Source organism: Lissotriton helveticus, chromosome 12 (assembly GCF_964261635.1).
Source record: "Lissotriton helveticus chromosome 12, aLisHel1.1, whole genome shotgun sequence".
Lineage (NCBI taxonomy): Eukaryota > Metazoa > Chordata > Amphibia > Caudata > Salamandridae > Lissotriton > Lissotriton helveticus.
This window is the reverse complement of record NC_136073.1, coordinates 803,357,696-803,372,932: the sequence shown is the minus strand read 5'-3', so window position 1 is coordinate 803,372,932 and position 15,237 is coordinate 803,357,696. Positions and strand designations below refer to the sequence as shown.

At 46.4% G+C, this 15,237-nt stretch overlaps 1 protein-coding gene across 5 annotated transcripts in view; it reads right to left on the bottom strand.

The window, feature by feature from the left end:
* Positions 1–15,237, bottom strand: part of BNIPL (BCL2 interacting protein like) — a 181,719-nt gene that overhangs the window by 61,803 nt on the left and 104,679 nt on the right. For all 5 annotated transcript variants that reach the window (XM_078671445.1, XM_078671449.1, XM_078671447.1 and 2 more), the window contains one exon: positions 11,340–11,442. In XM_078671445.1, coding sequence (XP_078527571.1) covers positions 11,340–11,442 — 103 coding nt within the window. The remainder of the gene's footprint in view (positions 1–11,339; positions 11,443–15,237) is intronic.

Below are 15,237 nucleotides of genomic sequence, written 5' to 3'. Positions count from 1 at the left end.
AGGAACTCGTTGTTGAGCTATGAAAGCTTTCACCCTAAGGCACTTCTTGACAATCTGCCTTACGGACAATTCCTTCGAATCCAACGGAATTGTTCTACCAAATCTGCATTTGAGGAACATTCTCAAACCCTGGAGAAATGTCTGATTGAGAAAAAATACCCGAAGAGATTGGTTAGGACCGCTAAGAAACGTGCCTCAAACAACAACAGGGATGGTCTATTAGAACTACTGCCTCCCAAACCGGCACAGAAAAGAATAACATGCGTCAACACCTTTAGTACGGAGTCTAATCGTATTCAAAAAATTGTGAAGAAGCACTGGGCGATTCTGAACACCGGTAATGACACCGCCAATTTACCGCCCCCACTGTTCGCCTTCAAGCGCGGACGGAATATGAAGGACCAGCTGGTCCATACTAGACCCAGAAACACAACTACCCGCACGATAGGTACTCTGTGGGATATGCCAGCAGTCACAGGCCACCATCCGTGTGGCAATTGTGTATCTTGTTCGCTAACATCTAAGTCCACACAGATTGACATTGGCACAGATCGCCCCTGGGAACAACGACGCTTTACCAATTGTAATAGTCAAAATGTGATTTATCTCATTACATGCCCCTGTAATAAACAATATGTGGGCATGACTACACGTAAAGTCAAAACAAGAATTGCAGAGCATAAGAGCTCGATTAGATGTTGCAAACAGGCAACCAGACTCACTAAACTCTTTATGGATGTCGGCCATTTGCCCACAGATTTAAAATGGACAGTGATAGAACAACCTATGATCCCACCCCACATAACTGACATTAGCAGTTTTCTTTTTAAAAAAGAACAACGATGGGTGTATAAACTCAAAACTGACAGAGTGGGACTTAATGAGGCCATCCCGTGGATGTCACTCTAATGAATTTGGGGCTGTAGTGACGACGAGATTCACTGTAACCTTCTGTTTGGCTAATATTCACTTGTAGCTATAATACAAGTAATTTATGGACGTTATGCTGGGTAATTAGTTTATCAAATTTGCTTAAACCCAAGTAAGATCCTCAAATAAGGTCTTTTGCCATGCCCATTATGCATTTTTTGATTTTGACCCTTGCAGAACTTGTGACTTGTCCGGTAACTGCATCATGTAAACACTAATGTATGTACATACTTAATTCCCAACAAAGTGCTTTTTGTCTTAAGCATTTCTGCACTAAACAGGATCTTTACGATCTAAAACAAGGTCTCTTGCAATGGCCATTATGCATTCTTTGATTTTGACCCATTGCATAATTTACGTGACTTGCCTGGTAATTACATCATATAACACCCTAACGTATGTACTGATTGAATGCTCAGCAAAGTGCGCTGTATATTAAGCATTTTTCCCTCTAACAGTATTCTTACGATCTAAATCTGGTATTTATGTCTCCGAGCTACATGAGAGTCACTATTAGACTATACTCGCTCAGACAATCTAGACGTCAAAACACGAAAGAAAGACAGTGGCACGTTTTTGTAGTTTTTCCATTTCTAATAAACTACTTCTCCCATGATGCGATGCGCGTCGCGTGGACACTGACGTCACTCAGGCGACCCACAGACGCCGATTCTACGGTAATAAAACGTGTCTTTGTGCGCCACGTTGGTACCTCCCACGACAGCCCAGAGGGACGCCCGGGGTACCGACGGATAGGTAAGCACATCACACGATTTGGCTAAGACTTGGGCGCTGTGTTCTTGGTTTTGTTTAAGACGTGTACGACGAGCGGGGGACATGTGTGTTTATAACACCGGCCTCGGCCATTCTATGATTGCTCCTGTATTGCCACGCCTACAGCAATGATAGAGGTTGCTATTTTCACACGCATACTTGCAGCCTGGCTACAGTTGATATACGAGATAACAGCTTTGGCTTTAGTTACTAACAGTATCTGTCTATCTCAGCGCTGATACAGAAATGGAGTTAATGACCACCCGCAAATGAATGTGGGCAAACCCTAAGGATTTATTTCATTATAAAGTGGTTGCACTATATGTACATCTAATAAGTGCTTTTTCCAAACTCACTATTTTGACTTAATGGTATGTGTTGTTGGGAGCGACGCCTGGTGTGTCCTAATCTTCTTTTTATGTGTTTGTTTCGCTACTCAGAGCGGTGCCCTGTTTTACCTGCGCTGTAGCCAGGTGAGGTGGGACCTTTCTCTCCTGCTGATTTGGTGAGTGAGCAGCTACAAATATGTGTGCTTTGAGACGGATGTGGATAGTCTTTAATTATAGGACACCACATTTCCGCTATGAATGAGATGATCTTGAGAGATCACACTGTTTTAGAAAGATGAGCTTCAATACAGTGTTCTGTATCCAATTCTGTGTGTACTTTTGTTTCTCCCCACATGTGTGTCCTGTTGGAAATGGATCCTCCACCTGGTTTGAACTATACAGTCAGGAGAAGGATTGTATCACTACAAAATAGGTGATATTTTATCTTTTTCTTTCCTTCACATTTTTTCTATATAAGCAGTAGCGCTAATGGTCCCGAGGAAGCAGCCAGATACCATGTGGATCTTATTAGTCTGCAGAAACATGTCGACCTTACATCTATACTAGTGGTTATTTGTTTACACCACTACGCACTTTTTTACCTTAGGATAGAAGAGAATCCAAATAAATGTATTTTTCTCTTCCTTACCTAATTTTACATTTTTTCTTCACAACTTCGCTTTGCACTTTAGTTCGAGCACTGCTTTTCAGTCACCACACTATTCATCATGTGTTCTCCTCACACTGGGCACCACTTATAGGATAAGGCTTCATAACAACTGCCAATCCACAGTGGGTCTCAAAATCTACCTTCGGTGAAGAAGGATCCCAGATGATGAAGGGCGCATCCGAGTGGTGACTGATGGGAATCTTTTCACAGTGATGAGAGACCCTATGTGTATTTATTACAACACTTTAGTAGTTCTTTCCTTATTCTCTTTCCTTCTATCTCACCACGTGGGTTTTCCGCTAGTACATACAGTTGTTGACCCCTTGCTACCTGTTGTTGTTTTCACTGTATTTAGGGATAGTAGCACTGTTAGGTCGTAAAACCGTCCCTTAGACCCTCAACCACCTTTTCAGTTAATGTATGTTCAATGGTGCATTTTGTGATGTTTGGATAGTGTGAATGAAGAGGTGTGACCAGTGCAGTCACCTTGCATTACAGCACAATCCAGAATAACTGTGCAGGATCTTGCCAATGAATGCTGATTCAGACATTCTATAACAGTATATTTCACTTTTGTGTGACATTAAGTGCACAATTTAAATACTGTTTGGACAGAGGATGCCCTCAGTAGTACCCAGCTTAAGACCTGAATACAGAAATCAGAAACTGAAAGATGCCAGGTTTACCTTTACCTTGGATAAGTCACTGCATAGCAATCCCTTGTGGTGCTTCTCTTAAGTAACTTTTGATCCGTTTAAACCTGTGGTACTTAGATTACGGCTCGGCAGACCTTGCTTGGCGGCCCACAGACCTTTTTTATGGGCCCGATCATGCTGGGGCAAGCCCAGCACAGCTGCTGCATAGCAGGATCACCCACAGCTTTCAGTAAATACAAAAGAGGGCTGCTCGAGCATCGCAATCGCAACTTTACTGCGCCTGCTCCAGTGGCGCTCTATTGTGTGTACTGAAAGCCTCAGTGACGACACGCGCCAAGCACTGGCGGAAGCAAAGGCCCTTAAAAGTCAGCTGTTAACGCAGTCACTGCTAACTATTAAGGACCCGGTCAGTAAGCTTCCTTTTACCTTTGCCAAGGATGTCACCGCCCGCAGCCTGCATTGTCCATGCCGCCTGCAGCCTGCTCTCCAAAAGGACTGAACACAGGGGGGCCTCCGGTGGATCTGGCCAGCCTATTCCCCGACCAGCCTGTTTCACTTCTTTGCATGCCACCAGCTAGTCTGCCTTCCTCGTCAGGAAGCCTGCCTGTCTAGCTGTAAACTTTGCCTGCAGATGGCCTTTCAGGTCAGTGTGTGGACAGTTTTTTGGCTTTTTGTGGGCCTGGTTTATAGTCTGCTCGGCCAGGTTTTACTGTTGATTTGCCTGGTAATAAAAGTAAAATTGTGTGCAGCAAGCTCAAATCCATGCAGTCTTCCATACCTTTGCAAAAAACGTATAAAGCATGTCTTTACGGAATAAAAACGGTCATAATTTGCTGATATGGGCCAAGTATTTAGTTTACAAAAGCGGGGACAATTATGTTGGTACCGGGTCCTATTGTGTGTCCCAGTTTGACCCTGTCCCTCCCGCCCTCCATGTCATTGCATGTCTCTTTTTTTATATGGTAAAATCAGACTCCCTGTCTGTTCACAGGTGAGCAGCATTCCTCCTGTTTCTGAGTGTCTGTTTACAGATGAATGCTGGTTCACCTATAACTGCATGTGTGTTATAGGCGAACATTACTCATCTATCATTGCAAATAAACATCTATCAGAGTACTTTACCAAAGGTAAGTAAACGGTTTATTTATATATCTTGTTAGAGTGTTTCTTCAGTGTAAGTGCAGCTCTGACTTGTAATTTGCAAACATGGCCCACATTTTTTTTAACGTATGTAATTCGCAAATGTGTGCCACTTTTACTTTGGTGCCCAGTCTATTTTTTGTCCCAGTCTTACGCTGCGAATAAAAAAGGATTGCTGATAATAATGGGGGTGACTTAATTACCATGTCTAGGCCTCTGCAGAGCCTTAAAACTAGATGTCATCCTAGGGAGGGGGGACTCCTTGTGGAGCACTACCAGTAATTGTCTTGACCACCACACCCTGCCTCACCACCAGCTGCATTCAATACATTTAAAAAAAGACATTGGACTCCCAGCCTGAGAACAGCCATGTTATTCTTGTTCTATCTTCACATTTTATTCACTCTATAATTCCCTGTGTTTAATTTGTTTCTAGGATGTTGTGTTTCTGTAGGCAACGTTAAATGCAATATAATACTTTTGTGAGCTGCCTTCATATCTGTGGGCATTCAGGTTATGCACAGGTGTTTATAACAGGGCACAGTTGAGAACTGTGCAGTGCAGGCCTAAGGCATTGGGCATGTGCTGAGTATCTGGTTAATAAGGATTGTGTTATAATCTGCACTTGGTACGCCCCGCCACCCCTCTCCCTCCTCCCCTGTTGGCCTTTGCCTAACCATGTTGTACTGAACATTCCACAGCTGACTCAAGCTGACTGGAATGCCTCTTAAGATTGCTATAGCCTAATAATAAAAGTATATGATCAAAATGTCAATAAAATGCGTTTTTTTTAAAGTGTGCATTTCTCTGAAAGGTCATTCAGTTATTTGAAAAGCCCCTCTATGTAGCTTTGTAGTTAAATCTCCTTTTGAAATACAGCATTGTCTAAAAATGTTTTGAAAAGGTTGTGATTTCTTTTCCCCCTCTAATAGCTCCGCCCCAACCAAATTCCACCCATCTCCCACCCGCAGGCTCATCTCTGCGGCCCTCAGCCACAAATCAGACTGTACTTTTGGCCCCCGGGAAAAAGTATGTGAAAACCCATGGTTTAAACTAAAAACATGCTTTTGCTGAAATTAGTAAATCATGCAGTGCATATTGGACTAAATAGTAAGCGCAGTCAACACAATACTACAGAAAACTCCTCGGATGGCCAAGCACATATTTTCTATGGTCCAGTAAAACGGATCAGAGTCACTGCAAGTAAACTGCGCTGAAGGCTTTCCTTATCTTACAATGCAGTAATCTGGTCTGTATGTTTCGCGTGAAAGCTGATGCCATTTGTTGTCTGGAGGTGCATGTTGCAGCATCTCTATGTGACCGTCATCATATTTGTGCCTATGATCAATCCAGTCTTCAAATCAGCTTCTGTTAGAAAGGATGAGTACCACTGCTGCTGCCTGTAGTGTTGCAAAGTAGTGTTAACACAGACAAAGAGGCAGGGAGGGCATAGTCAGTCCTTTGGCAAGCGCCATCCAACGCTCCACCATACAGGTTTCCCATAGCTGGTAGAACTGGGAGCACAACGTTTGCATCAGTGTTTGAAACTGAAAAGGACAGGGATCGGAAAACAGCTGAACACGATTGGTGTTAGAGAATGGAGCAAATTCTGCTCCAATTAATCTAAGCACCAGTTGTCATCAACAAGCGCCCCCTAATTGGCTCATGGATCTTGTGAGGTTGGGATCCATGAAACAGTTCGGGGATCTGCCACTAGAGGGCAGAATACTCCAAAATACATTCTGGACCCACAGAAATAGCAGAGGCTTTTTCGTTTTGCTCATTTTATTACATAATTTAACGTGACGCGCTCATTGGCTTTATCTGACATGTGTAAACCATCTATATATAAAAACGCATACATAAATAAATCTGCCTTTCTGGGATGCCTGTGCATGAGGAGTTATTGGCTAGGAAAGTGGCTAGTAGTGCTTGGGGCTTCTGGGCAAGATTGTTGCTCGGAGTTAGCTACACGAAAACAGCTGTTTGGGCCAATGGCACACAAGACTGTCTTTCACAGGATTATTAGAATTAAAGCAGAACAGCATAGTACACACCCAAGTTGAGCATGCGCGTTTTTGGAGCTCTTACTCACCACAAGGCTGCTGCCTTAGCCCCGTCCTAACAGGTGATTGTGTCCTATGAAAGGGAAGTGAGTGACTCGCAGATCACTGGATGAGAGACATTTCTGATGTTTCATCCTTTTACTAACCCACTGTTTCTGTGTATAATAGAAGTAGTCATATTTTGACGTTTTCCTCGGAGGAGAGACATATAAATTTGGCAGATATTTGAAGACAGGATAATATACTATTCTATCCACAGTCTTGGAATAGTTGTGAAAATGTATTGTTGGGTACCCCTGTGGCAGTCTCTTTCAACAGGGAGTCAAGAAAGATGGTCATTTCGATGCATCTGAGTGCCTGCGCCTGCAAGCTCAGTAGAGGCAGTCGGGCATTGAAGGATACATAGGTTCAGCAAATAGAACGAGAGTGTTAGGAAGGAGGGGCAAGATGGCACATGCCCACTGAGTTGGCCTGGATCAGTTATTTCTATTGTGAAGAAGCACTTCCGGGTCATATAGGGCAGCCACAATATTTCAGGAACCCAGCCTCCTTTACTCCTTAACGGAGTAACTTTTCTTGTTTTTTCGTTTTGTTTAGTCTTTCTTCCCTCCCTCTTGATACGGTCTTGCTGGAGTCCTGCTGTTATTTATCCTTTCTCCCTAATTTCGTACATTTCCTCAAGTCTCCATCACGCCTCCATATTGAATCCAGGCACTTTCTGAGGCCTACCGGTTGTCATATGTACCCTTAATCTGCTTCTTATTTTTGGGCTGGGAAGCTAGTAGGCATTGTGTCCGATTTGAGGATTTGCTCTGTTTCTGTATATTATTGTATTCTTGATGTACTATACTCTTACTCTGTGCAGACTGCAGTGACACTTCTTTGAACCTACATCATAATATCTTTATTGTTGCTCTTTACAGTTCCTGGACCAGTACCTCAAAGTCCTTTGGCAACCCCGAGAATTCACTGAGAAGTCATTGAGTGCATTTTTTTTTTAAAAACACTTCCTTTTGTTTAACTTGTGGTTTACCTCTGAAGATTTTGTTTCACTGCGGTCTCAGGAATAAAGCATGAGAGGAAAACTGGGGCTACATTCAGAGGATCTGACATTACTTCTTTGGTTGCTGTCTGTTTCAGCGGGAGACCTATCATCGAAGAAGGCCCGCTTGCCTGAATTTTTTACAGGCTTTCGGCCTTGAAAGATTTTGGTTCATGTAACGCAAGATTCGCTGTAGGAGGTCTTTAGGAGTCAATACTGGGGTATTTACCCTTACGTTTTCCTTACCAGCCACTTAAATAACTGAGCAGGGTGCGGTAGTGAGTGATAGTGTCAAACTCAGCTGAGAAATTCTGAATCTTTTATGAAGGATCTCTAGGGCGTCATCAATCCTCAGTGACCTGGATTGATATCATTTCAGAACAGTATCCAGGACGGTCACTTAATCGGAGGCATTGGAGGGCCTGGAGTTGGGTAATGTGGCTTGAAGCAGAAGTTCTCACGCTTTCAAAAACGGAGCGGAAAGGAGAAATCGATGATTGGCTGATGGTGAGCCAGACCATCATGGTCCAGTTGTGGCTTCTTTAGAGGGGAAGTATTTAGCTTGTCTCCAGTAAGGGAGAGAATGGGACTCTGTCTAAGAAGGTCGCGCCGCCCTTGGGAGAGACTACACAATGTAGTAGGAGGTGGTAGCATCCTTTTAAGAGGTGGATTTAAAGAATTGAATGATTTCTATGTTTTCTGTGGTCATGAGTTGAAGGGAAAGCCATTAGGCTAGGTTTTCAGGAGAGATGGTGGAAGTGTTTGCTCATGTTGACGTTTTCACCGATTGTGTTTATTTTGTTTATTAAAACCGAATTGGCTGTGGTTGCTTTATCAATGGAATGTGGAATTGGAGTGGGCAGTAGGGGATTAGAACAATGGTGCACCATTAAGTAACTGCTTTCAATTTACACGTATTCAGAATGATTACAGAGGGAATTCTGCTTTTAAATAATGTGGAGCTTATTGTGGGAGTACACAATAGTTCTTAATATTGTATGATTTCTGTCTCTGCTTCTTAGACCTAAATGGCCAGATGTACTATGCATTTTACCTGTTGCAAACGCCCCATCAAGCCGTCCATTTGCGACCAGTAAAATGCATTTTCCTAAGTACCAACCCTATTACCGCCTCATAAAATAGGGTTTACAAGTCGCTATTGGGGAGGGGCATGCACAGGGTGTCCCTTACTAATAGTGAGTCGCACTGGTATGTATAAATGTTTTGCGGGCAGGAACGCGGTCTCAAAACATTTGCAGATTACCACCTATTTCAAATTGGTGGTAAGCCATTCACAGGAACCCCTTCCCCTTTGAAAATGGGGGCACCAACTTTTTTCAGAGCAGGCAGTGGACTCTCTGGCCACTGCCCACTCCCCAAAAAAAAATGAAAAGCAAACTTTCTATTTTCATTTCTGAAATGCATCGGAAAGCAGGCTACTTTTTTTTTAAAAACTGCTCTATTTCGAAAGCAGTCACTGAAGGGGTGGTCTGCTGACCCTAGCAGGCCACCATCGCTATGAGTGCCTGCCTCATGAATACTAATGAGGCAGGTCCCTTGCGACCCATTTGGGTATCGCAAACAGTGTTGCAAGTCGCTAAAAATCTTAGTGTGAGTGGCCCACTGCAATTTGCGTGTCCGTAACTTAAACCTCATGGGAAAGGGAAGGGAGTGTAACTCTAAAGACCGGATTTTTTCGAGTGTAAAACAACAAAAATTCCTAATTCGAAGCGGTTTAGTACTCCAGTTAACCATCTGTTTGGGGCAAGTGGTAAATGGGTGTATGGGTTTCTGTTTGGCGCAGGGATGGTGGGAGGGGAGGATTTAGGATGGAGGGGGTGGATGTATCCTCCCCTTGCCAGAAGAGGAGACCGGGAGGGGCAGGTGTACTAGGCCTGGCTACTGTTGCAGCGAAGACTAAATGAATTTTACTGATCGTTTTTCCAGACTGCAAATTAAGGTTTGTCATTCCTATACCCAGGAAAACCGGGTGTGAAAACACCAGCCATCCGTGACTGGGCAAACTGGGATTATATAATGGAATTTCTCACGGCTGGACCCACAATTAGGGCCTCAGGATGTCAGACACAGAAAGCTAGTGGGGAAGTTATGAAGATGCTTAGGTAGGTACATGCTAGCACATTCACGAAGTTCTTCGTTGAGGAAATCATTCACCGCATCAGTATTCTGTGATGCAAACTGTGGGAGAACTAAGATTGCTTATTAGAGCAGTTCAATGGAGAAGTTATTGAAGGGTCTCACACATATGTTGGCTGTTTTTGGTTGCCCTCAGGAGCTCGTTTTGGAGATTTAATGCGGAGGAACATAGCCTTGAGGTCTGCACAATCCAGAGGTAGGATTGTAGTAAGATTGGAAAGTGAAGATGGGCTCTGAAATGTAAATAAAGAGGCAGAGAGATCACCTAAGGCTCTAGGATATTTTTTCTTGCTCATGCTTCCACCAGTTGGATTGAACCCTTTAAGGGTTAAGTTGGTAGGATTGAATATGGCGAGAAATTTGTTGATTTCATCAATATTATTATTCTTGTTAGAGGGGTCCATAGAGGAGGATGAAGGGGTTGGCAGGAGAGAGCGTGGAGCCAAGAGGGTTTTTCAGTATGAAAGTGGAGTAACCATGAGGGATTGTAATGGGTGTATAATTCGTCACCCTAACCTGTGGCCATCAAAAACAAATTTGTCAAATAGGGGAGAGGTGTAACTAGAGTTTGGAATTTTTATTTTGTCCATCAGTCCGGGAGATTAGGTGTGGAGAAGTGTATCCAGGTAGTGGGTGGGGCGGGTTTTTGGAGCGCTTCTAGGACAGGACTGGGGGAGGGGTGAGACACACATCCATCTGCACAAGCTGGGGCTACCAGGGGTACATAAGAGGCACCACCGTTCTGCCTTGCCCTTTGCAGTGGACAACTAGGTGGGCTATCCTGGGAGCAGTTTTTTTATGTAAGGTTTTGGTAGAAAAAGAAGCCTGAACCCAGTGTGATTGGAGTTCAAAGCTGCAGGTAGCCCTGCCCATGTTTGTACTGTTTGTGGTAGTACTAAAAAAGGATGGACCACAAGCCTTGGGGTCTCCACAGATGGTAGCAATGGGTCTCTTCCATGTCCAGCGGTATATCTTAGAACAGGGGACACAGTGTCTACAGCTTCAGTTAAAACAGTATAGCAGTAGCGGCTCCTCGAGGGAGTGCTGAGGGGCGGTGAGGCGGGGTGGGGGAGTGGCTAGGTGGGAGGGGTAGTAAACTCCGGCATGCGGCCAAACGGAGGCAAGTAAAGAAATAAATAAATAAAACGAATTACATTGCACGCGCTGCATCGCCATTTGGCATTGCAGCGTGCGCAATATAATTCATTTTATTTATTTATTTACTTACCTCAGTTCGGCCGTATGCCAGAGTTTACTACCCCACACCCTGCCCCTCCCCCACCCCACTGCCCCGCAGCACTCCCTCCAAGAGCCGCTACTGCAGTATAGTGCTTACCGCCACAGGCTTTCAGCTTCAGAGTACATTAAATAACGTGTGCTTAATAGTCCAACTCAATGGAACATATTTTATCTACTTGGGAAGGACGCATGACTGGGGTGGCCCTGCACGAACTTCACTTTGTTATATTGTAATTGCACTCCAATCCCTACAGCAGTCATTCAACCATCAAAGCTTTCAGATATTTCTCAAAGAGTGAAAATACTGATGCAGTATATGAAGTCCCCTAGACTTACCTGAAGAGGTTGTCCATGACGTACTGGTAGTCGCGGATGCTGTTGGCAGGGAGGTAGCAGGACGCAAACATGATAACCGCATTTAGGCCATCCCCGTAGTAACCTGAAAAAGAGGTGAAAAGAGTTAAACCCTAGCACTGCTGGCTGCCTTTCATCCCACTATCACCACACTCTGAAAAACTGAAATGCAATTCTGATGCAATTAGTGAAATTTACCAACATTTACACACACTTGGACTAATCTGTCTGAAACCACTCTCAGCCGCTGCCACACCTCGAAATGGGCAATGTGACCTGACATGATGAAAACCTCCCCAGTACCACCTGCCTTGTAGATGCGGTGGCCTCTTTGAAACCTCCATGGCTTGTGTAGCTCAGCCCACGAGTGTTGTGTTGAAGTTTTATTTCTTTTTTTTATAAGGGGTTTGTGTTTTATCAGCTTGTGGCAAAGTTACATCATTCAGATTGAAATAAAAGACATGAAATAAAAAAGAGAATATAGTTGCACACGCTGTTATATTATGGAGCATTTTTCTTAGCACACTGAAATGAATGCAGTTCTTCTCATCTCTTTGGTTTTCATTTGGCAATAAGCACCCTACTTTTAGTGTGGAGGTTTAACCAAACACTTACATTTCATATCCTTGGAATACTTTTTGAGGGGAAATTTTACACCTGTAAATTCTAATGTGATCATAGAGAAACTGTCCAAAACAGTAATTTTTTTGGTGTGAAATATTACACCTACAGCACAAGTTACTACTTGTGTAACGATATATCTGTAAGAGACATTAGTTAGTATTAGATTCCTTACCTTAGAATATCCCCAGGCGTCAGACTGGATCCGGAAATGTTTGCGTAGCAGTACCCTTGCGCGTCGGTAGGCGTCGTCTGCGGCTCCGCGTCCGTCGTGGGCGCCGTGATGACGTCGGAGTACTTAGACGCCGCCTCCGCGTGCTGACGTCAGTTCTTAGGCACAGCTTTTCTGCGCCAGAAACGCAGAGCCATGCTAAAAACCAACACTGGTGCATTGAAACTAGGGCCCTGAAAGGAGGTAACCCTAACCCTAGATATTGGTTCGCAGAACGGGGAGGATGGGTGAGTCGGTAAGGAATCTAATACTAATGTCTCTTACAAATATATCGTTACACAAGTAGTAACTTGTGCATCTGAAAGAGACACGTTAGTACTATATTCCTTACCTTAGAATAGATACCCCAGCAATACCAACCCCGGTGGTGGGTCTGCGAACCAATGATCACACCAGAAAGTCCTGGAGGACGGAATGGCCAAAGAAGCCATCCCTCCGGACTTGGCTGTCCAGGCAGTAGTGTCTTGCAAACGTGTGCAGCGATGCCCACGTAGCTGCCTGACAGATGTCTTGTAAGGGCACTCCCCTGCCCAGGGCAGTGGTAGTCGCCGTGGCTCGGGTGGAATTAGCCCGCAATCCAACCGGGGGTTCCTTCCTAGCCAAGGAGTAACATGCCTGGATACACAAGATGATCCACCGTGAGATGGTCCTCTTGTGCACCGCTTTCCCCTTCTTCGCGCCCACGTAACCAACAAAGAGTTGGTCATCCACCCGGAACTGGCGTGTGCGATCCAAGTAAAACGAGAGCGCACGTTTTGGGTCCAGACGGTGGAGCCGCTCTTCCTCTTTAGAGGGATGCGGTGGCGGGAAGAAGGTTGGCAAGGTGATAGACTGCCCGATGTGGAAGGCCGTGACAACCTTGGGCAGGAAAGATGGCTTAGTACGCAACACCACTTTGTCCGGATGGACAGAAAGGAAAGGTGGAGTACAAGAAAGGGCCTGGAGCTCACTCACTCTCCTGGCAGAGGTGATGGCAACCAGGAAAGCAGTCTTCAAGGTCAGAAGGCGAAGAGGACAGTTGTGAAGTGGCTCAAAGGGAGCGCACATCAGAAAGGTAAGAACCAGGTTCAAGTCCCACTGAGGAATCACAAACGGAACAGGAGGGAACGTGTGTGTGATGCCCTTAAGAAATCTATTTACAATAGGGGACTTGAACAAAGAAGGTTGATCAGGCAGCCTCAGAAAGGCTGAAAGGGCAGAAAGGTAGCCCTTGATAGTGCCCAGAGCAGAGCCCTGCCGGGCAAGAGAAAGAAGGAAGAGAAGAACCTCAGAAAGAGGGGCAGCAAGGGGATCCACAGCCTTTGCTGTGCACCATGCCACAAATCTGTTCTACCTGCAGGCGTATACCGACTTTGTGGAGGGACGCCTGGCTGCCAGAATGACGTTACAGACTTCAGGAGGCAAGTCAAATGGCCTCAACTGTCGCCGCTCAATCTCCAAGCATGGAGGTGGAGACTGGACAGGTTCGGGTGGAGGACCGTCCCCTGTTGCAGTGCCCTCAGAGATCAGGACGTGGTCGGACAGGTTGCCCTGATGCTGGGCCCACTGAAACTTCAGGTCCCACTGCAGAGCCCGCATCCGCCACCTGGCGTGATGCACCAGTAGGATGCAGGAGGCCATCAGCCCCAGAAGCCGCAGCGTCAACCTGACCGAGACCCGGGATAACGGCTGAAAGATGGGAATCGGAGCCTGAATATCCCGGACCCGCTGCTCGGGTGGATAAACCCGAAACTGCGCCGAGTCGAGAACCACTCCGATGAAGAGGAGCTTCTAAGAGGGGCACAGGTGTGACTTCGGCACGTTGATGGAGAACCCCAGTTGGTGCAGGAGGTCTGCCGTCGTCTGGAGGTGGCTGGCGACTGTTTGGGGCGAGTCCGCCTTCAACAACCAGTCGTCGAGGTAGGGGAAGACTGAAACCCCTAACCTGCACCGATGAGCTGCGACCACCGCAATCACCTTTGTGAACAGCTGTGGGGCACTGGTAAGGCCGAAGGGGAGCACGATATACTGAAAGTGCTCGTGGCCAACCGTGAACCGCAGGTAGCGCCGGTGGGCCGGCAGGACGGGGATGTGGAAATAAGCGTCCTGCAAGTCCAACGCTACAATCCAGTCTCCTGGGTCCAGGGCAGCTAGGACCTGAGCCAGTGTCAGCATCTTGAACTTCTCCTTCCGGAGGAAGCCGTTGACATTCCTTAGGTCCAAGATAGGGCGCAGGCCCCCTTTGCCCTTCTTGGGTACCAGAAAGTAGTTACAGTAGCAACCACACCCTACTTCTGGCCCAGGAACGCGCTTGATGGCCCCCTTGGCCAAGAGGGCCGTAACTTCCTCCTGCAGAAGTCGCAAATGATCCCCGATACACGGTGGTTCTGCGGTGGCATGGCTGGAGGAGTCACCTCGAAGGGGAGGGAGTAGCCCCTTCGCACGATCTGCAGCACCCACCTGTCCGAAGTGACGGAGCGCCAGTGGTGGTGGTGATGGCGAACCCTGCCCCCCACTGGCGTCACATGGACCTGAAAGCACGGACTAGGAGGGTTTTGAGGCGGATGCTGCGGGGGAAGGTGTGGACTGACCTCGCCGTTGTCCCCGACCGCCAGGACGACGGTTCCCACGGCCGCCACCGCGTTGGGTATTACCCTGCGGAGCGTGGCTGGCGGCACGTGTGGGTACACCCCTTCCGTGGCCACGAAAGGGATGAAAGGCAGCCGATTGCTGGCGCGGGGCCGAGAGGCCCAAGGACTTGGCCGTAGCCCTGGAGTCCTTAAAGCGCTCGAGCGCATGGTCTGCCTTGTCGCCAAAGAGGCGACGGCCATCGAACGGCATGTCCATCAATGGGTTCTGGACATCGGCCGAAAAGTTGGCGGACCTCAACCAGGCGTGGCGTCGGACCACCACCGTCGTTGCCATCGCTCTACCCAGTGAGTCGGTGGTATCCAGCCCACACCGTATTGAATATTTGGCTGCGTCCCGACCCTCCACAAGGGCTTGGCCGAGTTTGGCCCGTACCTCCAACGGACACTCTGGCAGCAC